Below are 22,968 nucleotides of genomic sequence, written 5' to 3'. Positions count from 1 at the left end.
ATTCATCTCATTGTTTTTTCAGGAGTTTTGCTGTGCACAAAATATCTGTTGATTTTGTCCACGTAACAGTTACTGTACCTCAAAGTAATTTATTGTAAGTGAAACACTTGCAGTGCTATAAAAGTGATAGAGGCAATGGAGAATGTGGAAAAATGATATGAACAATGATGATACCAGAACTGAGAGGTTATATCTAGCAGGGAAGATTGAACTGGCTCGGGCTCTTTTCTCTCGAAGAGAAGAAAGAACTGATCGAGGTTCTTTACAGTAATGAAAGGGTTTGATAGGATAGACGTAGAGATGATGTAGCCACTTGTGGGCGACAGCAGAACAAGGAGCCATAAATAAAAGATACAATAATAAATGCAATCGGTAATTCAGGAGAAACATCTTTACCCAGAGAGTGGTGAGAATGTGGAACACACTGCCACAGGGAGTGATTGAGGCAAATAGTATAGATTCATTTAAGGGGAAGCTAAATAAATGGATGAGGGAGAAAGGAACCAAAGATATGTTGATGGGGTTAGATGAAGAGCTGTGGGAGGAGGCTCGCGTGGAGTATGAACACCAGCATAGATGTATTGGGCCGAATTGTCTGTTTCTGTGCTGTACATACTTTGTAATGTTCCTGAGAGACATGGTAAAGCACGATATAACTGCAAGTCTTCCTTTCTTTAACAGACTCTACTGCTGTCCCCAGAGTTTCACTGCACTGAAGAGATCCTGACTATTATTTCATTGTTTTCTGTGGACAGTGTCCTCTATAACCCACTTGCCAAGCGGGACGAAGTGCACTCTGTGAGGAAGAAGTTCATCTCTAGCGAGGGTGATCACATGACCCTACTTAACGTATATCATGCCTTTAAAAATGTAGGAGGACATAAGGTAAAAAGTATTCCTTCAAATTTTTTTTCTGAGGGAGCTTGGGAACATAGGAATTGTTAGATAAAATAAGACCAAGGTCCATCTAATTCACCTTCTACTATCCTGGTAGTCACATGATACAACGTCTAATCACAGCAATCAATCGGCAGCATTTAGGATATAACAGACCCAGACATGAGTTAAGAAAACCCCAGTTGATTGAAAGCTTTGGGAAACATAGGTCCAAAGTGACCTGTTCCTCCCAAGCCTGCTGCACTCACCAATAGGGCCCAAGTTTCCACACGATAAAAAATGGGCGCCCCTCCGAGCTGGGCGCCCGTTTTTCGCGCCTAAAATGGCGCCGGAAAAAAAACGCGCGATTCTGGAGCGCCCTGCAGCTCCTTGTCTGTTTGGCGCGGCGCCCAGGGGGGCGGAGCCTACACTCGCGCCGATTTTGTAAGTGGGAGGGGGCGGGTACCATTTAAATTAGTTTTTTTCCTGCTGGCAACGCTGCGCGTGCGCGTTGGAGTGTTCGCGCACGTGCAGTGTGAAGGAAACATTGGCACTCGGCCATTTTTGTAGCTGTTTAATTTTTTAACATTTTTTAATAAAAGCACATTGCCATCAGCACTGAGAAGGCTGCAGGAAGCCTCAGAAAGTTGAGGCAGCCGTTTCCCTCCCCCTCCCCACCTGCCGTCGGGAACAAACGGCTTTCTCCTCCCTCCCCCCCCCCCCCCCCACGGGAACGAACGGCTTTCTCCTCCTCCTCTCTTTCCCCCCCCCCCCCGGCGGGAACGAATGGCTTTTTCCTCCTCCCCCCGCGGGAACGAACGGCCTTCTCCTCCTCCCCCCCCCCCCCCCCCCCCCGCGGGAACGAACGTCTGCAGCATTCTCCCTGGCTGAAGCACTTTCACACAGGTAGGAAGATGGTTTATTTAATCTTTTCTTTGCTTATAAATGTTTATTCAGGTTGGATTTATTTGTATAATATTTATAGAAGTATAAATAAGGATTTATTATAGAATTTAATGACTTCCCTTCCCCCACCTCGTTCTGGACGCCTAATTTGTAACCTGCGCCTGATTTTTTTAATGTGTAGACAAGGTTTTTTCAGTTCTACAAAAATCTTCACTTGCTCCATTCTAAGTTAGTTTGGAGTACGTTTTCACTGTGGAAACTTTCAAATCAGGCGTCAGTGGCCGGACACGCCCCCTTTTGAAGAAAAAATTCTGTTCCAAAGTAGAACTGTTCTACCTGACTAGAACTGCAGAAAAAAAAATGTGGAGAATTGCGATTTCTAAGATAGTCCATTCTCCACCAGTTGCTCCGAAAAATCAGGCGCAAATCATGTGGAAACTTGGGCCCTATGTCTCAAATTACTCATGCACTCTATACTAAAATATTATTTTCTGTCAGAAAACTATCTAATTTGCATTTGAATGAATCATGCTAACTGCTTCTACCATCTCCCACGGGAACCTGTTCCAGAGATTGAATACTCGCTCACTGAAGTACTGATCGGCAGATTACTTTTGAATTTACCCCCCCCCCCCTGTCAAGCACTGGCCCATGTCCTCTAGTTATACTGCTCTAGACAAGGCAAAACAGCTGGTCATGGCTGACATTATCTAATCCCTTTTTGAAATTCTGAAAATCTCTTCCAGTGAGAATATGCCTAATTTACATAATCGCTCCTCAATTCAATCATTTTGGTTGCTCTCTTCTGCATCCTCTCAATAGTTACAGTATCCTATCCGTACTGTGGCGACCAGAACTGTACACCATATTCTGTGCGATCTCACCAATAGTTTATAAAGCGTTGGGATTAACTCACTATTTTGGCTCAATATTGATCATTTAATACATCACATTCCAACATTTAATTTGCTTTATTCTCTGCTGCCAAGCATTGTTGTGATGGCGTCAGTTTACTATCAATCAGGAACTCCAGATCTGTCATTTCTCCCACACCTTATTTTCGTTCCATTTTAGTAGTAGTCCCTTCCTAGATTTTTGTCCCCATGTGAAGCACTTTGCATTTTTTTTTTACATTGAATTTCATTTGCCACCTGTCTGCCCGATTCCCAAGTATATTCTATTCCTCCTGTAGCTTATCCTGCGAAGCTTTGAACTCTACCACCTTCATTAGCTTTGTATCAAATTTAGCCACTGTGCTTGTGACTTTTGGCTCCAGATCAGTTTTAAAAATGGTAAACAAAGTCCCAAAACAGCCCCCTGTGAGACCCCACGGGAACATTCTCTCAGGCTCATAACAATTGCTGTTCCACCATGCACTGGGTCATTCAGCTAACCAATCACGTATCCATAGTAAAAATATCTCCCCTGATTCCCACTTGTATTTTCAGTACCAGCCTTTCCAGAGGAACTGTTCAAAGGCTGTATTGAAATCCAAGTACACCACATCCACCGCCTTATCCCTATGTCACACCCTCAAGAAAATCGTTGTTATTCCTTTGTCACACCCGCAAAGAAAACCAGTAAGTTAGATTGGCAAGACCTCCCCTAATGAACCTTAATTGACTGCCCTTTGATTTTATTTCAATCCAGCTGGTCAATGATCTTAACTTTTTAATATGGGTTTATTCAGCTTTACCCAATGGATGTCAAACTCATTGCTCTGTCGTTTCCTGTGTCACACCTGCCGTTTCCCCAGTGCCCAGGCACCCCTCTAGCATTCAGTGATTTCTGGAAGAGTTCCTGCAATTTTTTCCCTTTTTTCCTTAAGGATCCTGAGGTTCATCTTATCCGGCCCTGAGATTTATTCACCTTCATTTTGCACAGCTGTTCAGTAACCATGTTGGTAGTGGTGTGAATAGTGTTACTCTTGCAACACCCTCGCCAAGGTCCCTTTCCAGATCAAATAAGCTACCTGTCTCTTGGTAAAATACAAGGCAGAAAGAATATTGAGTACTTGTACAGCTGGTGTATCATCAGTTCTCATATCCTCGCCAGGTTTATATCCTATTTAATATTGATAGTCTAGACTGTAACATGATTGGAAGAACTGTCAGTGACCAATATACACAAGTTGTTGGATGCCAATGGTAGAAATGGTCCGTTTTAAACATTGGTGTTCGATTACGATATTGGCCCCTGGTGTAGACAGGTTCCAGCTTGACAATGTGAAGAGGTTACGAGCTCTCTTGCGGCTCTCACAGAAAGAACAGCCACGTGAGTACGTTGCTGCTGCCTCTGGGAATTGGCGCTGAATACAATTGCGCACCTTGAGGAGGCAAACAATTGGAGAGGGGAGGAATTGATGTAGTTCCTGGGATGCCAGGTACATTGTCGATTCTCTGATTACTGAAGCAGCTGTGTGCCCAACACATTCCAGATTTTTGTATCATGTTCCATCTTTGTTTTGTTCGATGTCTGCTTCCCAGGAATGGTGCCGAGAGAACTTTGTGAACAGCCGAAACATGACGATGGTGGCAGAGGTCAGACGTCAGCTTCGGGACATCTGTGCAAAGGTAAAGGTGCATTTCTACCAAGCCACGTTCTCCCTGAAGTGGGCGGGTGTAGTGATGCCAACACACAAGGAAGCAGAAAACAGTTGGCCAGGTGTGGTTCTTCCCAACAGGGAGAGGAAGTGCCTGGTCTACTAGGAATAACATCATGGCTGAGGCTGCAACACATTTGCAGACTAGGCATGTAAATGGCAGATTAATTTTAATACAGGCAAGTGTGAGGTGGTGCATTTTGGTAGGAGGAGTAAGGAGGCCACATACTGCTTGGGAAATGAGAGTCTAAATGGGTAGAAAAGCAAAGGGGTACAGAAACACAAATCATGAAAAATAGAAATGCAGGTTAACAAAGACGGAACGTGCAAACCAAGCACTGGGGCTCATTTCTAGAGGGATAGAATTGAAAAGCAGAGAAGTTATGTTAAACTTGTATAGAGCCTTGGTTAGACCACGCTTGAAGTACCGTGCACAGTTCTGGTCTCCATATTATGGAAAAGGATATGGAGGCACTGGAGAAGGTGCAAACAAGATTTGCATGGATAATAGTAAGTGGGTAGCCACCAGCGGGGTAGGAAGAGCCAGGCAGTGCAGGAAACCTCCGGGAGTGTGGCATTTCCCACCACCTGTCTGGCCTGGTTGCCAGGTTTATCCCTCTTCCCTGTTTTAAACAGGGGTGTAACATTTGCAATCCTTCTGTCCTCTGGCACCACCCCAATAGCCAAGGAGGATTGGAAGGTTGTAGCCAGAGCCTCCACTACCCTCAGTAACCTCAGATATATCCCATCCGAACCGGGTGACATCTACTTTGAGGACTGCCAACCTTTTATATACCTCCTCTTTATCCTAAATGTTAATATTTTGATAGGGCGAGATGAAGTAAGGTGAGAGGAGGCTCGTGTGGAGCTTAAACACCAGCATAGACCTGTTGGGGCCAAATGGCCTGTTTCTGTGCTATAAATTTATGTAACTCAATGGGACTGAGCACCTGCCTTGTTCTTCCACTGCGTGGCACTGTTGCCACGTTATTAAAACACATTATTTTTTAAAATAGTTTCTTTTGGCTACCTTTCCTTGGCCCGTCGTAAGAGCTTGTGTGATATCTTAAATCTAAGGAGGTCCTCAGCTACTGTGTCAGTTACTCTGTTTTCCTGATGGGACGGACTCATTCTCGGGAGTAGTTCCCTGTGTACACGTCATTCCAGGCAGCCATTCTTCATGAGTGAGCTTTGTAAATGTCGGCAGGCTATTCAGGCAAAGAGACATCCTGTTCTCGCTTGACGTCCACACAAGTAGACAGTTCAGCAGTGCTCACTGGACAGCGATTGGGACCAGGAAGCCTGGTTGACTGTTTTTGCTGCCCAGAGTTGCTGCAGTCAATTGTCGCAGTCCCATATCCCTTCAAGCTGAGATCTGGTAACGGCACAAACTGGGGTGTTCCTGGCCTTTCTGACTCAGTATCACACTGCACAGTGGAGATGTTTAACTGATCAGATTAAAAGTGCGTTTGTGACTCTCTGATTTGAATTTGTTTTTATTTTAGTTCGGAGTCCAGTTGGAGTCTTCCCGTTCGGACACGGGCAATATCCGGCGGTGCTTGGCTCACGCTTTGTTTCTGAATGCTGCGGAGCTGCAGCCGGATGGGACCTATGCGACCCTGGACTCTCGGCAGCCTGTGGCTATCCATCCCTCCTCCGTCCTCTTCCACTGCAAACCTTCCTACGTCTTGTACAATGAGCTACTCCACACCTCCAAGTGCTACATGCGGGACTTGTGTGTGGTGGATGCTGATTGGCTTTATGAGGCAGCCCCAGGATACTTTGGCAGAAAGTTGAAAGGAGCAAAGAGCTAATGCACAAAGAGCCTCGAGTGCTTCCAACATCCCTGGTGTAGAGATCAGCATCGTCAGGTTTTGGAAGACAAATAACCACCAGATTTTGTGCTGAGCAGTCTGCCTTTTGAAGAACATTTTTATTACTTGCAAAGTGGTGCAGATATGAACCAAGGCATCATTGGGCTTCTTTGGTGCAGCTTTCCAGTCGTCAATAACAGCAGCTACACATAACTGAAATACCATCAGTCAAGGAAGTGCACTGACCAACAACATTAGCTTACCACTTATGACACTAGTGTCACAACGGCCCGTTATTCCACGATCGATTCATGGAATGGAGCATCAGCATCAGAACCACTCTAAGCATCAGCTAGAAGGGAGATAACCAGCTTCAGCTTTTTGTCATTTTCTTATTGTGAGATCTCAGGGAAATTCATCCATGTGTGTGAGAGTCTGTGTATGAGTGCGTCTGGGTGAGTGTGCGTGAGCGAGTGTGAAAGAGAGTGAATGAGAGTGTGTCTGTAACAAACAAACATAAGAATTAGGAGCAGGAGTAGCCCATACAGCCCTTCGAGTCTGCTCTGCCATTCAATAAGATCATGGCTGATCTTCAACCTGAACTCCACTTTCCCGCCCGATCCCCATGTCCCTTGATTCCAAAAATCTATCTATCAATCGCAGTCTTGAAAATACTCAATGAACATCCACAGTCCTCTGGGGTAGAGAATTCCAAAGATTCACCACCTTCTGTGTGAAGAAATTCCTCCTCATCTCTGCCTTAAATGGCCGATTATTATCCTGAGACTGTGCCCCCTAGTCCTAGACTCTCCAGCCTGGGGAAACAACCTGTCAGCCCCCTCAGGATCCTGTATGTTTCAATGGGATCACCTCTCATTCTTCCAAACTCCAGAGAGTATCGGCCCATTCTACACAAACTTCCTCATACAGATTGGTACTGTCCAGGGAATCTAACCTGCAAGCCTCTCCTCTTCATCTCTTGTACATTTACACTCCAGTGGACTCAAACTCTTGATTATTTAGTTTATTCCACTTTATATTATTTTGTTGCACTTTGAGGTGCCCAATGATCGTATACCCCCCCAACGGTCTCTGGTGCTGTCATTTTACCGTTCCTGCGCCGATGTTTTTTTGTACAGGTTGCCAAAACTACTTGCTCTCTTTTGGAGTCACACTTTCACATCAGCTTCTGACAGTTGATCTCAGGTTTCTGACCATTCAAAATAATTGAGAGGATGTGAAGTTCAGATTTATTTGGGTTGCAACTATCGAAATTGTGTGGAAGTGAATTTCTGCAGTGGCACAGCAAAATGCCACAGTAAATCCCTGTTGTAATACTGCAGCTAATGGCTCATTGGGCAATGGGTCGTCAAGCATTTGTCGCAGGTAAGTGAAAGGAGTTGGTTGAAGCACTTGACTGAGGGCTACAGATGGGCCAAGGACCTGAGTTATACATTATGCAAAGGTTATACCATGAAGTGCCTTTGTTTAGTGCAAGATTTCTGATGAAGTTTAACACTTTTGAATTTTGAATTTTCCTAAATATTTGGATACAAATATTAAATCTTCTTTATGCTATTTTTGTACAATACCTTTAAGTTTTATTTTTTCTGAAGCACGCACATTCCCAGCTGATGAAGGATGCGGGCCAATCCTACTCTGTAGCTGTGTGTGGGTGATGCAGCCCAGGATGCCTCCCATGTGGTTGTGGTGATAGCAGAAGCTTGCGTGTGATGAGATGGAGGTGTGAATGCGTGCTCTTGCACTCACCAACGGGTACACCAAAACACTTTTGTGTGTAAATCTAAAGGCTGAGTTACATTTATTCTATTCAAATTTTTTTTAAGTTTCATAACTGAAATTTCTGTAATTGTAAAACAGAGCATCAGTTTACAGGGCACAATGTAAGTATGACAGAACTGAATTTTGTAAAAGCTTTAAGTTCTGTAGATTTGCTTGGGTTCAACTTCATTCAGTTATTTTCTTTATAACCATCACTGTAAGTGAGGTTGAACGCATCTGGCATCCATCAGGCTACTCATTGCTGGTAACAAGCACAGTCCAAATACTGCTTTCCACACAATGCTGTAAACACACAGCAGGTCAGGCAGCACATGTCTTCAGTAAGTGAGCTATAAATCCAATCTTTTGCTCAAGGTAAATTAGTGTTCTTTTCTGTAATGAACAGAAAAAGTGGTCTTCAAATGAGGAATTTGATAGTGCAGAGAGGAGAAAAGCCAATGCTATGTTTACCTAACTGGCTGTACTCTGGGGTTAGAGGCACTTACCCTGTACGCCCTGCACCTGCACACCCTGCACGCCTGCCACACCCGGCACCACCTGCACGCCTGCCACACCCGGCACACCCTGCACCTGCACACCCTGCACCTGCACACCCGGCACACCCTGCCATGCCCGGCACACCCTGCCACACCCTGCACCTGCACACCCTGCACCTGCACACCCTGCACCTGCACGCCCGGCACACCCTGCACCTGCACACCCGGCCACGCCCGGCACACCCTGCTACGCCCGGTACACCCGGCACACCCTGCCACGCTCGGCACACCCTGCACGCCCTGCACGAATAATCCAGACCGAAACATTTTGGATTTTCATATTAACTTTTGTAAACTCATGATGCGCAATTTTGTTTTAATTTTTGTGAACCTGTTCTCTGAAAGCTGTACCTATTGGAACATGTGACACACTATTTAGCATAGTGTGGCCTGAGAAGAATAAATCTTTGTCTTTAAGTTTGTGGGTTTATTTTGGACCTTCATTTGAAGTCCATGTAAAGTGTAATCCAAATTCAGAATCAGAAAACAACTTCCTGTGCTACGTTGGGCCAGATTGCTACCCAATGACTTCTGGAAAATGTGTGCATGTGGATATTCATATTCACAGTTTAAGCTCGCACGTGAAGAATGGTAATTTTGGAAGGTTCCCGAGAGTGTCTGATACCTGTGGAACTGCATCTCGGTGTGTCCGAGCCTTCAGAAGAGAATATTGGGAGAAGAAATGAATTTGTCTATCAACTTAAAAATTCAATCTCTTCAGAATGTTGACATTGAAAATCTAAATCCATGAATTGGCAACTTTAATGGGTATTTTGATTGTGAATGTACTTTAATCCATGGGGAATGAACAAAGCTCCCGTGTCACTGATTTACAAACTTCATTTGAGTAAAGGAAGATTGGATGTTAAATCCAAAAAGTGCAACATCAGCCTGGCTGAGGTTTGATGCAACCAAGTGGTTTACTAGGCCATTACAGAAGGCAGGTAAGAGTTAACCACATGCTGAGAGACTGGAGTCATGTATAAGCCAGCCTGGGTAAGGATGGCAGGTTTCCAATCCCTAAGACAGTTGGGTTTTTGACAATCCAACAGTTTCATAGTCACTGATACTGGAAAAAACAAATTAAAATTCTCAAACTGCCATTGTTGGACTTGAATTTGCGTTCTCCTGGAGTATTTACTCTGGAGGCCTCTGATTTACTGTTCCAGTAACAATCATACACTGGTATATGATTCCGTTACTGATTTACTCGACCGGTGACGATAACTACACTAGTGTATGATTCCGTTACTGATTTACTCCACTGGTGACGATAACTACACTAGTGTATGATTCCGTTACTGATTTACTCGACCGGTGACGATAACTACACTAGTGTATGATTCCGTTACTGATTTACTTGATTGGTGACGATTACTACACTAGTGTATGATTCCGTTACTGATTTACTTGATTGGTGACGATTACTACACTGCATGATTCCATGCTGTGTTGCACTGTCATTAGATTCACTTTCTTTGCATCATTTATTGATTCAGTTTGGTTCATTCCATTCATTATATTGACCTGATAATCATTTTGTTACTGCAATAGATTTCATTCCAATGATTTGATACAATCCATTGCATTCATTAATTCACATCAATCATTTGATTAATTTGTTTTAATCATTTAATTCATTCTTTCATTTCCTTATCATTTGATTCATTTATTTTATTCCATATCTTTAATTTGTTTCCTTTATTCACAATTTATTTTTGTTTCTGTGATATGATTCATTTGATTTCATTCATTTGATTCGTTTCCTGTTCTTTTCATTTTATTGATTACATAATTAATTTTATTCATTAGCTTCATTATTTTTATTTTATTTCAATGTTTGCTTATGATTCTTGGGATGGGGGGATTGTCCTTTTGAGGAGAGATTGAGTAGAATGTACCTATATTCACTGGAGTTTAGAAGAATGAGCGGCGATCTCTTTGAAATGTATAAAATTCTTACAGGGCTTGACGGTAGATGCTGAGAGGCTGTTTAGCTTGGCTAGAGAGTCTAGAACTAGGGGTCACTATCTCAGGATAAAGGGTCGGCCATTTAGCAATGAGATGAGAGATTTCTTCACACTGGGAGGGTTGTGACTCTTTGGAATTCTCAACTTCAGAGGGCTGTGGATGCTCAGATGATGAGTATATTTAAGACTGATCGATAGATTTTTGGCCTCTCATGCAGGGGTGGGCTGGAGAGCCATTGAGCAAGTTTTGGTGAGCTGTTGAGAGTCGCCCACTAATGTTCACCCTAAGTGCGTGGCTGTGCGGTCCCACACAGGCTGCTCCCCAGCTCCTGCCGCCGGAAGATATGTTGTGCATGCGCGGCTGCAGAGTGGCCGGATGCACAGCAAATTTAATGGGACCATGCGCAAAATAAAAATCGAAGTAACATCGCATACATAAACATCAATCAGATAGTAGTCAGGTGGTATCTTAAATACACAACATGTATTCGATACTGCTTAGAAATGAATCAAATATAAAAGTTGAAAATGAACTGGACCCTCTTTAGAACCTGTGTCAGCATCAATTCCCCCACCTCAGTCATCCTAATGCACTTCTGCAAAGATCAGAAATGCCGTCTCAATTGGTGCCAGATGAGAATTCCCCTGCCGTCGTACTCTGAATAGCGGGAGAGGAAAGTTGCAGCGCCGGTCACTTTCTTTGGTAAAAGGTGTGGAGATGTGCAGCCAGGACTTCACTCTAACATGGATAGGGCATATTCAAATACGCAGTGTACTCCATTGGGGGCCAGAATCATGGAACGCATCCTTTTAAGATCGGGCCAGGGAAAATTGCATTTCGAATGATTAATTTTAATGAAGTATTACTTTGATTTTTCTTTGGCTGCAGTTCGAAAATTGCATTGCAAATGATTAATTTTAATGAAGTATCACTTTGATTTTTCTTTGGCTCTGACCCATGAGAAGTGAAAGTGGATAGAGGAATGTGCAGGTCAAGCTCCAGCTCGCGTTCTATTTCTGTCCCATCCAGCGGGGCTGTATTTTGCCCACCACTGCTCTAAGGGAAACAAGGGATATGGTCCTGACTAAGGATCATCGACCTGAAACATTAACTCTGTTTCTCTCTCCAAAGATGCTGCCTAACCTGAGTATTTCCAGCATTTTCTGTTTTTATTTCAGATTTCCAGTGTTCGCAGTATTTTGCTATTGCAAGGGATATGGGCGGGAAAGTGGAATTGATGTAGAAGATCCGCCATGATCTTATTGAATGGCGGAGCAGGTTCGAGGGGCCGAATGGCCTACTCCTATTTATTTCTTTTATACATTCCATTCATTAGATTCGATTCCTTAATTTATTTTCATTTTATTCATTTCATTAATTAAATCATTTAATTTGTTTCATTTTCCACTTTATTTGATATCCATTTCATTCATTGTATTTCATTTAGTTATTTCATCATTGTATTTGAGCTATTTGTTAATTTTATTCATTTAATTCAATTAATCTTATTCATTTAACTTGATTCATCTTTTATTTACTTTACTTTTGTTCGTTTGATTCATTACATTTACGAACAATGACGGATAGGGTAAAGACCACTTGGTCCATAAGCAAACATGTCTAATACTCCAGTTGAGGCCGCACCAGTGTTTTATAAAGGTTCATCCTAACTCCCTTGCTTTTGTACTCTATGCCTCTATGAAGCCCAGAATTCCATGTGCTTTTTAACTGCTTTCACAACCTGCCCTGTTACCTAGTCGATCACTATCCTCCTCACAGTTCACTACACTTCTAATTTTTGTGTCAACTGCAAATTTTGAAATTGTGCCCTGTACACCCAACACTAAGTCATCAACATATATCAAGAAAAGCAGTGCTTCTAGTATCGACCCCTAGGGAACACCACTATGTACCTTTCTCCAGTGTTAAAAACAACCGTTCACTACTACTACTGTTTCCAATTTTGTATCCATGCTGCTACTGTCCCTTTTATTCCATGGGCACCAACTTTGCTTGCAAGCCTATTATGTGGCACTTTAAAAGGGCGCGGGGAGTTGGAGGAGTAACACACGCCGAGAGATCGAGGCCCTGATAAAAGGGTGCGGGGAGTCGGGAGGAGCAGCACACGCCGGGAGATCGAGGCCGAAGGTAAAACAAAGAAGTAAAAAGAAATTGAAGTGTGATGTCACAGCCAAGTGGGTAAGTGATTGGCTGGTTGATTGGTGAGTAGTTTTTCTTTTTTCTTTATCTTTTTTCTTACCAGTGAGAAACCTTTGGCATTGTTGCCAAATTAAGTTAATTTAAGGGTTAAGTTGTAACAGGAGAACCCAGACCCGTGTCATGCTCCTCCTGTGCTATGTGGGAAATCGGACGCCTCCAGTGTCCCTGACTACTATGTGTGCGGGAAGTGTATCCGGCTGCAGCTCCTGTCAGACCGCAATGCGGCACTGGAGCTGCGCATGGGTTCACTCTGGAGCATCCATGATGCTGAGGATGTCGTGAATAGCACACTAAGTGAGTTGCTCACACCGCAGGTAAAGGTTACAAAGGCAGATAGGGAATGGGTGACCGTCAGGCAGAGCAGGAGTAGGAAGATAGTGCAGGGGTCCCCTGCAGTCATCTCCCTCCAAAACAGATATACCATTTTCGGTACTGTTGGAGGAGATAGTCCATCAGGGGAAGGCAGCAGCAGCCAAGTTAATGGCACCATGGGTGGCTCTGCTGCACAGGAGGGCAGAAAAAAGAGTGGGAGAGCTACAGTGGTAGGGGATTCTATTGTAAGAGGAATAGATGGGCGTTTCTGCGGCTGCAATCGATACTCCAGGATGGTATGTTGCCTCCCTGGTGCAAGGGTCACGGATGTTTCGGAACTGCTGCAGGGCATTCTGGAGGGGAAGGGTGAACAGCCAGTTGTCGTGGTGCATATAGGTACCAACGGTATAGGTAAAAAACGGGATGAAGTCCTACAAGCTGAATTTAGGGAGCTAGGAGTTAAATTTAAAAAGTAGGACCTCAAAGGTAGTAATCTCAGGATTGCTACCAGTGCCACATGCTAGTCAGAGTAGAAAAAGCAGGATAGTTAAGATGAATACATGGCTTAAGGAATGGTGCAAGAGGGAGGGATTCAAATTCCTGGGACATTGGAATCAGTTCTGGGAGAGGTGGGACCAATACAAACTGGACGGTCTGCACCTGGGCAGGACCGGAACCGATGTCCTGCGGCGGGGGGGGGGGGGGGGTGTGGGGGTGTGGGGGTGTGGAGTGTTTGTTAGTGCTGTTGGGGGGGGGGGGGGGGAGTTTAAACTAATATGCCAGGGGGATGGGAATCGATACAGGGAGACAGAGGGAAGTAAAATGGGGGCAGAAGCAAAAGGTAGAAAGGAGATAAGGAAAAGTGGAGGCAGAGAAATCAAAGGCAAAAATCAAAAAGGGCCATATTACAACATCATTATAAAAGGACAAAGAGTGTCAAAAAACAAGCCTGAAGGCTCTGTCTCAATACAAGGAGCATTCTTAATAAGGTGGATGAATTAACTGCGCAGATACCTGTTCACGGATTACGGAGAAATGGCTCCAGGGTGACCAAGGTTGCGAACTCAACATCCAGGGGTATTCACTATTCAGGAAGGATAGACAGAAAGGAAAAGGAGGTGGGGTAGCGTTGCTGGTTAAAGAGATTAATGCAATAGTAAGGAAGGACATTAGTTTGGATGATGTGGAATCTGTATGGGTAGAACTGCAGAACACCAAAGGGCAGAAAACGCAAGTGGGAGTTGTGTACAGACCACCAAACAGTAGTAGTGAGGTTGGGGATGGCATCAAACAGGAAATTAGGGATGCTTGCAATAAGGGTACAGCAATTATCATGGGTGACTTTAATCTACATATAGATTGGACTAACCAAACTGGTAGCAATACGGTGGAGGAGGATTTCCTGGAGTGTATAAGTGATGGTTTTCTAGACCAATATGTCGAGGAACCAACGAAAGAGCTGGCCATCCTAGATTGGGTGTTGTGTAATGAGAGGGGATTAATTAGCAATCTTGTGCGAGGCCCCTTGGGGAAGAGTGACCATAAAGAATTAAGATAGAGACTGACACAGTTAATTCAGAGACAAATGTCCTGAACTTAAAGAAAGGTAACTTCAATGGTATGAGACGTGAATTGGCTAGAATAGACTGGCAAGTGATACTTAAAGGGTTGACTGTGGATAGGCAATGGCAAACATTTAAAGATCACATGGATGAACTTCAACAATTGTACATCCCTGTCTGGCGTAAAAATAAAACGGGGAAGGTGGCTCAACCGTGGCTAACAAAGGAAATTAAGGAAAGTGTTAAATCCTAGGAAGAGGCATATAAATTGGCCAGAAAAAGCAGCAAACCTGAGGACTGGGAGAAATGTAGAATTCAGCAGAGGAGGATAAAGGGTTTAGTTAGGAGGGGGAAAAATAGAGCATGAGAGTAAGCTTGCAGGGAACATAAAAACTGACTGCAAAAGCTTCTATAGATATGTGAAGAGAAAAAGATTAGTGAAAAGAAATGTAGGTCCCTTGCAGTCAGAATCAGGTGAATTTATAATGGGGAACAAAGAAATGGCAGCCAATTGAACAAATACTTTGGTTCTGTTTTCACTAAGGAAGACACAAATAACCTTCTGGAAATACTAGGGGACCGTGAGTCTAGCAAGAAGGAAGAACTGAAGGAAATCCTTATTAGTCAGGGAAATTGATGGGATTGAAGGCCGATAAATCCCCAGGGCCTGATAGTCTGCATCCAAGATTACTTAAGGAAGTGGCCCTAGAAATAGTGGATGTATTGGTGGTCATTTTCCAACATTCTATAAACTCTGGATCAGTTCCTATGGATTGGAGGGTAACTAATGTAACACCACTTTTTTTAAAAAGGGAGAAAGAAAACTGAATTATCGACCTGACATCGGCAGTGGGGAAAATGTTGGAATCAATTATTAAAGATGTAATAGCAGCGCATTTGGAAAGCAGTGCCAGGATCGGTCCAAGTCAGCATGGATTTCAGCTTTCAGGGAAATCATGCTTGACAAATCTTCTGTAATTTTTTTGAGGATGTAACTAGTAGAGTGGATAAGGGAGAACCAGTGGATATAGTGTATTTGGACTTTTCAAAGGCTTTTGACAAGGTCCCACACAAGAGATTAGTGTGCAAAATTAAAACACATGGTATTGGGGGTAATGTATTGACGTGGATAGAGAACTGGTTGGCAGACAGGAAGCAAAGAGTGGGAATAAACGGGTTCTTTTCAGAATGGCAGGCAGTGACTAGTGGGGTGTCGCAGGGCTCAGTACTGGGACCCCAGCTATTTACAGTATACACCAATAATTTAGAAGAAGGAATTGAGTGTAATATCTCCAAGTTTGCAGATGACACTAAGCTGGGTGGCGGTGTGAGCTGTGAGGAGGATGCTAAGAGGCTGCAGGGTGACTTGGTTAGATGAGTTGGCAAATGCATGGCAGATGCAGTATAATGTGGATAAATGTGAGGCAAAAACACGAAGGCAGAATATTATCTGAATGGCGGCAGATTAGGAAAAAGGGAGATGCAACGAGACCTGGGTGTCATGGTACATCAGTCATTGAAAGTTGGCATGCAGGTTCAGCAGGCGGTGAAGAAGGCAAATGGTATGTCGACCTTCATAGCTAGGGGATTTGAGTATAGGAGCAGGGAGGTCTTACTGCAGTTGTACAGGGCCTTGGTGAGGCCTCACCTGGAATATTGTGTTCCGTTTTGGTCTCCTAATCTGAAGAAGGATGTTTTTGCTATTGAGGGATTGCAGCGAAGGTTCACCAGACTGACTCCCGGGATGGCAGGACTGACATAGGAGAGACTGGATCGACTGGACCTGTATTCACTGGCGTTTAGAAGGATGAGAGGGAATCTCATAGAAACATATAAAATTCTGACGGGACTGGATAGGTTAGATGCGGGAAGAATGTTTCCGATGATGGGGAAGTCCAGAACCAGTGGACACAGTCTAAGAATAAGGAGTAAGCCATTTAGGACTGAGATGAGGAGAAATTTCTTCACTCAGAGAATTGTTAACCTGTGGAATTTTCTACTGCAGAGAGTTGTTCATACCAGTTCATTGGATATATTCAAGAGGGAGTTAGATATGGCCCTTACGGCTAAAGGGATCAAGGGGTATGGAGGGAAAGCAGGAAAGGGGTACTGAGGTGAATGATCAGCCATGATCTTATTGAACGGTGGTGCAGGTTCAAGGGGCTGAAAGACCTACTCCTGCACCTGTTTTCTATGTCTCTATGTAACTAGCAGGGTAGATAAAGGGGAACCAGTGGGTGCAGTATATTTGGATTTTCACAAGACATTCGATATGGTGCCACATAAAAGGTTATTATGCAAGACAAGGGTTCATGGGGTTGAGGATAATATATTGGCATGGGTAGAGGATTGGTTAACGGACAAAAAATAGAGAATAGATATATCATAGAAATTTATAGCATGGAAAGAAGCCATTTTGGCCCATTGTGTCCGCGCCGGCCGACAAAAAGCCATCCAGCCTAATCCCACTTTCCAGCTCTTGGTCCATAGTCCTGTAGGTTATGGCACTTCAAATGCATATCCAAGTACTTTTTAAATCTGGTGAGAGTTTCTGCCTCTACCACCCTTTCAGGCAGTGTATTCCAGACCCCCACCACCCTCTGCATGAAGAAATCTCCCCTCAAATCGCCTCTAAACCTTCTATCAATTTCTTGAAATCTATGTCCCATTGTTGTTGATCCCTCTGCTAAGGGAAATAAGTCCTTCCTATCCACTCTATCTAGGCCCCTCATAATTTCACCTCAGTCGGGTCTCTCCTCGACCTCCTGTTCCAAAGAAAACAAACCCAGCCTGTCAAATCTTTCCTCACAGCTAAAATTCATTCTCATTAGCTGTGTGCTAACTCGTGTTTTATACAGTTCAAGCATAACTTCCCTGCTCTTGTATTCTAAGCCTTAGCTAATAAAGTCAAGTATTCTGTATGCCTTCTTAACCATCTTATCTACCTAGCCTGCTACTTTCAGGGAATGTGGATATGCATTCTAAGATCCCTTTGTTCCTCTACACTTCTCAGTGTCTTACCATTTAATGTGTATTCCCTTGCTTTGTTAACCCTCCCCAAATGCATTACCTCACACTTATCCGGATTGAACTCCATTTGCCACTGTTCTGCCCGTCTGATCAGTTCATTGATATCTTGCTACAGCATTCTTCTTTATTATCAACCACACAGCCAATTTTAATATCAATTCTTAATCATACCCCCTACATTCAAGTCCAAATCATTGATATATACCACAAAAACAAGGGACCGAGTACTGGGCCCTGCGGAACCCCACTGGAAACAGCCTTCCAGTCACAAAAACACCCCATCGACCATTACCCTTTGCTTCTTGCCTGAACCGATTTTGGATTCAACGTGCCACTTTGGCCTGGATCTTATGGGCTTTTATTTTTGTGACCAGTCTGCCATGTGGGATCTTATCAAAAGCTTTGCTAAAATCGATGTACACTACATCAAACACACTGCCCTCATCGACCCTCCTGGTCACCTCCTCGAAAAATGCAATTAAGTTAGACAGACACGACCTTCCCGTAACAAATCCATGCTGACTATCCTTGATTAATCCGTGTCTTTCTAAATGAAGATTTATCCTGTCCCTCAGGATTTTTTCCAATAATTTTCCCACCATTGAGGTTCGTTTGACTGGCCTGTAATTACTCAGTCTATCCCTTTCTCCCTTTTCAAACAAAGGTTCAACATTAGCAGTCCTCCAGTCCTCCGGCACCACACCTGTAGCCAGAGAGGATTGGTAAATGATGGTCAGAGCCTCTGCTATTTCCTCGTTTGCTTCTCTTAACAGCCTGGGATACATTTCATCCGGGCCTGGGGATTTATCCACTTTCAAAGCTACTAAGCCCCTTAATGCTTCCTCTCTCACTATGTTTATTTCATCTAATATTTCATTCTCCTCCTTCCTGATTGCAATGTCTGCATTGTCCCTCTCATTTTTGAAAACATATGCAAAGTATTCATTAAGAACCATACCCACATCTTCCGCCTCCACACACAGATTACCTTTATGGTCTCTAATAGGCCCCACTCTTTCTTTAGTTATCCTCTTGCTCTTAATTTATTTATAAAACATCTTTGAGTTTTCCTTGATTTTACTTGCCATCGGTCATTTTCAGGTTGGCAGGCTGTGAGGTGCCGCAGGGATCAGTGCTTGGGCCTCAGCTATTCACAATCTGTATTAATTACTTAGATGAAGGGACCAAGTGCAATGTATCCAGGTTTGCTGACGATACAAAGCTAGGTGGGAAAGTAAGTTTGTGAGGAGGACAGAAAGAGCCTGCAAAAGAATATAGACAGGTTAGGTGAGTGGGCAATAAGGTGGCAGAGTGTAATGTTGGGAAATGTGAGGTTATTCACTTTGGTAGGAAGAATAGAAAAACAGAATAATTTTTGAATAGTGAGAAACTATTAAATGTAGGTGTTCGGAGAGCTTTAGATGTCCTCGTACAGGAAACACAGAAAGTTGGCATGCAGGTACAGCAAGCAATTAAGAAGGCAGATTGCATGTTGGCCTTTATTGCAAGGGGTTGGAATACAAGAGTAAGGAAATCTTGCTACACTTGTACAGGGCTTTGGTGGGACCACACCTGGAGTACTGTGCAGAGTTTTGGTCGTCTTATTTGAGGAAGGACATACTTGCCTTGGAGGTTGTGCAATGAAGGTTCACTAGAGTGATTCCTGGGATGAGAGGATTGTCCTCTGAGAAGAAATTGAGTAGATTTGGCGTATACTCTCAGGAGTTTAAGAATAAAAGGTGATCTCATTGAAACATATAAGATACTGATGGGGATTGATAGGGTAGATGCTGAGAGATTGTTTCCCATAGCTGGAGAGTCTAGGACGAGGGAGCGCATAGTCTCAGGATAATGGGTTGGCCATTTATGGTTAAGATGAGTAGGAATTCCTTCACTCAGAAGATTGTGAATCTTTGGAATTCTCTACCCTAAAGTACTGTGGATGCTGAAACATTGAATGTATTCAAGAATAAGATAGATTTTTGGACTCTATAGGGATCAAGCAGGAAAGTGGAGTTGAGATTGATGATCAGCCATGATATTGAATGGTGGAACAGGTTCAAAGGGTTGTATGACGTCCTCCTGCTCCTAATTCTATGGTTCTGATGGTTCTTATCCACAGCCCCCTGGGATAGAGAATTGCAAAGATTCACAACCCTCTGGGGGAAGAAATTTTTCCTCATCTCAGTCCAAAATGGCCAACCCCTTATCCTGAATCTATGCCCCCTAGTTCTAGACTCTCTAGCACGGGGGAACAGCCTCTCGGCATCTACCTTGTCAAGCCCTCTAAGAATTTTAATGTTTCACTCGTTGTTTAATCTCCAGTGAATATTGGCCAATTGAAGAACGTCACAGGGAAGTTAGGAAAGTCGAGCTTGCCCTGCCAGTGGGATCCATGGGGATCCAGATTGTGGCGCAGTGTGGCTGGAGCAGGTGACAACGAGGCACTGCACAGGATGATCTCGACTACCTTACTACAAACAGAAAATGCTGGGAATATGCAGCAATGAGCTTCTGGGAGAGAGGCCCAGGTCAATGGTCCTGGGGGGACCCTGGATCAGCTGGGCTGCTCCCCCCAGGTGCTCACTGACCTGCCCAATAGCGGCGGGCGGTGGGCTTATTATGTTAATGTTGCCAAATAGCGGCGGGATCATTATGTTAATGCAGTCCAATAGCTGCGGGCGGTGGACTCATTATGTTAATACAGCCCAATAGCGGCGAGCGGTGGGCTTATTATGTTAATACAGCCCAATAGCGGTGGGCTCATTATGTTAATGCAGCCCAATAGCTGTGGGCGGTGAACTCATTATGTTAATGCAGTCCAATAGCGGCGGGCGGTGGGATTATTATGTGGAGGAGCCGCAGTGCTGCCGGCGGGCTGTCAGTGCTATGAGTGCGGCGAGGGAAAGGCTGGTGCCCCGGGTGGCCGGGTGCGAGGGCCCGGCGGGGGAAGGGCCGGTGCCCCGGGGGGCCAGGTCGGCCGGCAGCCGCTCGCAGGTGATCCACAGCGGGCACTTCATGGTGTCGAGCCCGCACGGTGAGCGCCGGGGCTGCGACTTCGACACGGTGAACCGGCGGACCTGCCGCACCTACCGCTTCGGGCCCCGGAGCCGCGGCCGCCTCAACATCGACCCGAGCCTGAGCCGGCTGCTGGAGTGCATGACCCTGGCCTACAGGTACCGCCGGGGGGCGGGAGGGTGAGGGGCGCCGCGCCGGGGCTGTCCGTCCGGCCCTCAGACGCGGGAAACGCTACCGACCCCGCTGCCGGCTCTCCCGCGGCGTTGCTCCAGGTGCGACCTGTTGCTGCGGAAGGTTGTGTCCGAAACTATTTAAATGAGTGTTTCTGTTTTTGGCTGGCTCCTGAGAAACAAACCAGTGTGTTCCTTACAGAAGTCTGACCGTTTTGTTGGACACACAGGAATTGAGCAGATGACACACTTCTTGGCTCGATCAAAGTTCATTTTTCGAGCAGGTGTAAGCTTCGGGTGGGATTTGGGGGCCGCGGGGTTCAGTGTGAGAGCCGCCCTGGTGGACATGAGCACTAAGTCGCGCTCCACCTGAGGTTTATTTGTGAACAGGGTTGCAGAATGTCTTCAGGGAGCTGGGCTCCCGAGTGTTCAGAAATTGGTGCTGCCCAAATAAAGCAAGAAATTAGATCCTGTTTGGGACTGAGTAGAAAAAAGAAAGACTTGCATTTATAGAGCGCCTTTCATGACTACCGGATGACTGAAAGCGCTTTACAGACAATGATGTACTTTTTGAAGTGTCGTCACTGGTGTAATGTATTAAACACAGCAGCCAATTTGTGCACAAGCAAGCTCCCACCACCAACAATGTGATAATGACCAGATAATCTGTTCTTTTGTTATGTTAATTGAGGGAGTTGTTGACCGAGATGGCTATGGAATGGGTGTGCCCAGACACAGTACAAGGAGGTGGCCAGAACACTCGGTGCATACTCCACAGTCCCATATACACTAGGCTGATTCCAGAGATGAGAGGGTTACCTTATGATGATAGATTGAGTAGACTGGGTCTTTACTCGTTGGAGTTCAGAAGGATGAGGGGTGATCTTATAGAAACATTTAAAATAATGAAAGGGATAGACAAGATAGAGGCAGAGAGGTTGTTTCCACTGGTCGGGGAGACTAGAACTAGGGGGCACAGCCTCAAAATACGGGGGAGCCAATTTAAAACCGAGTTGAGAAGGAATTTCTTCTCCCAGAGGGTTGTGAATCTGTGGAATTCTCTGCCCAAGGAAGCAGTTGAGGCTAGCTCATTGAATGTATTCAAATCACAGATCTAGATAGATTTTTAACCAATAAGGGAATTAAGGGTTATGGGGAGCGGGCGGGTAAGTGGAGCTGAGTCCACGGCCAGATCAGCCATGATCTTATTGAATGGCGGAGCAGGCTCGAGGGGCTAGATGGCCTACTCCTGTTCCTAATTCTTATGTTCTTACTGGTGCAAGAATGACCATAACCAGGTCTGGCATTGAGCACAGCCTCCACACCCTCTGACTTTGGGAACTCCTTTATGAGTAGGAAGTGATGGAGATCCAGGGAGACAGCAGTCAAAATCAGTTGGAAATGCGGAAGTTGGAGGGAAGATTTATCAGGAGATTCTGCTCCACTTCTCATCCTATTGGATCCAACATTACCTGTCAGAAAACTACATCATGATCCCTTCTCCCACCTCCACCCCACACTTTAATTCATTTTACTGAAAGTCACGTCTGTTCTGTTCTGTTCTTCAGCAGCACATTCTACTCCTTGTCGTCCTACTCTTCCTCTTTCTGATGTGATTTAGCATGAGGAAGTAAATCTCTCAGACCCTGTGCTTATGGGTTGGTGAGCCCCTCATCTCCTGAACTATCAATTACCCTCTCTGTTCCTAGAACCAGCCCAGAGATATCCATCCTGGGGGCATTAGAGAGTGAGCCAGAGAGAAGCCTACAGAGGAGGAATTTGGCTGTGGAAGAGGAGGTGGACCAAAGGTTCTTGTTTGAAGAGCCTTGATGTCCAAATCTTATGGGTCCAACATTTAAAAGCCGGATAAGAACATAAGAAATAGGAACAGGAGTAGGCCATACGGCCCTTCGAGCCTGCTCCGCCATTCAATAAGATCATGGCTGATCCGATCATGGACTCGGCTCCATTTCCCCGCCAGCTCCCAATAACCCCTTATCCCCATAGCATTTAAGAAACTATCTATTTCTGTCTTAAATTTATTCAATATCCCAGCTTCCACGGCTCTCTGAGGCAGCAAGTTTCTCAAATTTACAACCCTCTGAGAGAAGAAATTTCTCCTCATCTCTGTTTTAAATGGGTAGCCCC

General features: G+C 44.6%; 2 protein-coding genes across 5 annotated transcripts in view; both read left to right on the top strand.

Annotated features, from left to right (window-relative positions):
- dhx33 (DEAH (Asp-Glu-Ala-His) box polypeptide 33) overlaps positions 1–8,954 on the top strand; it is a 71,999-nt gene extending 63,045 nt beyond the window's left edge. For all 4 annotated transcript variants that reach the window (XM_070857412.1, XM_070857409.1, XM_070857410.1 and 1 more), the window contains 3 exons: positions 682–885; positions 4,269–4,355; positions 5,890–8,954. In XM_070857412.1, coding sequence (XP_070713513.1) covers positions 682–885; positions 4,269–4,355; positions 5,890–6,198 — 600 coding nt within the window. In that variant the 3' untranslated portion in view covers positions 6,199–8,954. The remainder of the gene's footprint in view (positions 1–681; positions 886–4,268; positions 4,356–5,889) is intronic.
- Positions 8,955–20,477: 11,523 nt separating this feature from the next.
- LOC139226181 (MLX-interacting protein-like) overlaps positions 20,478–22,968 on the top strand; it is a 413,094-nt gene continuing 410,603 nt past the window's right edge. The window contains exon 1 of the mRNA XM_070856815.1: positions 20,478–20,808. Within this exon, the coding sequence (XP_070712916.1) occupies positions 20,522–20,808 (287 nt within the window). The 5' untranslated portion in view covers positions 20,478–20,521. The remainder of the gene's footprint in view (positions 20,809–22,968) is intronic.

The sequence above is a fragment of the Pristiophorus japonicus genome, chromosome 16 (genome assembly GCF_044704955.1).
Source record: "Pristiophorus japonicus isolate sPriJap1 chromosome 16, sPriJap1.hap1, whole genome shotgun sequence".
Lineage (NCBI taxonomy): Eukaryota > Metazoa > Chordata > Chondrichthyes > Pristiophoridae > Pristiophorus > Pristiophorus japonicus.
Note: the sequence above shows the minus strand (reverse complement) of the source record. Positions and strands in the feature narration are given on the sequence as shown.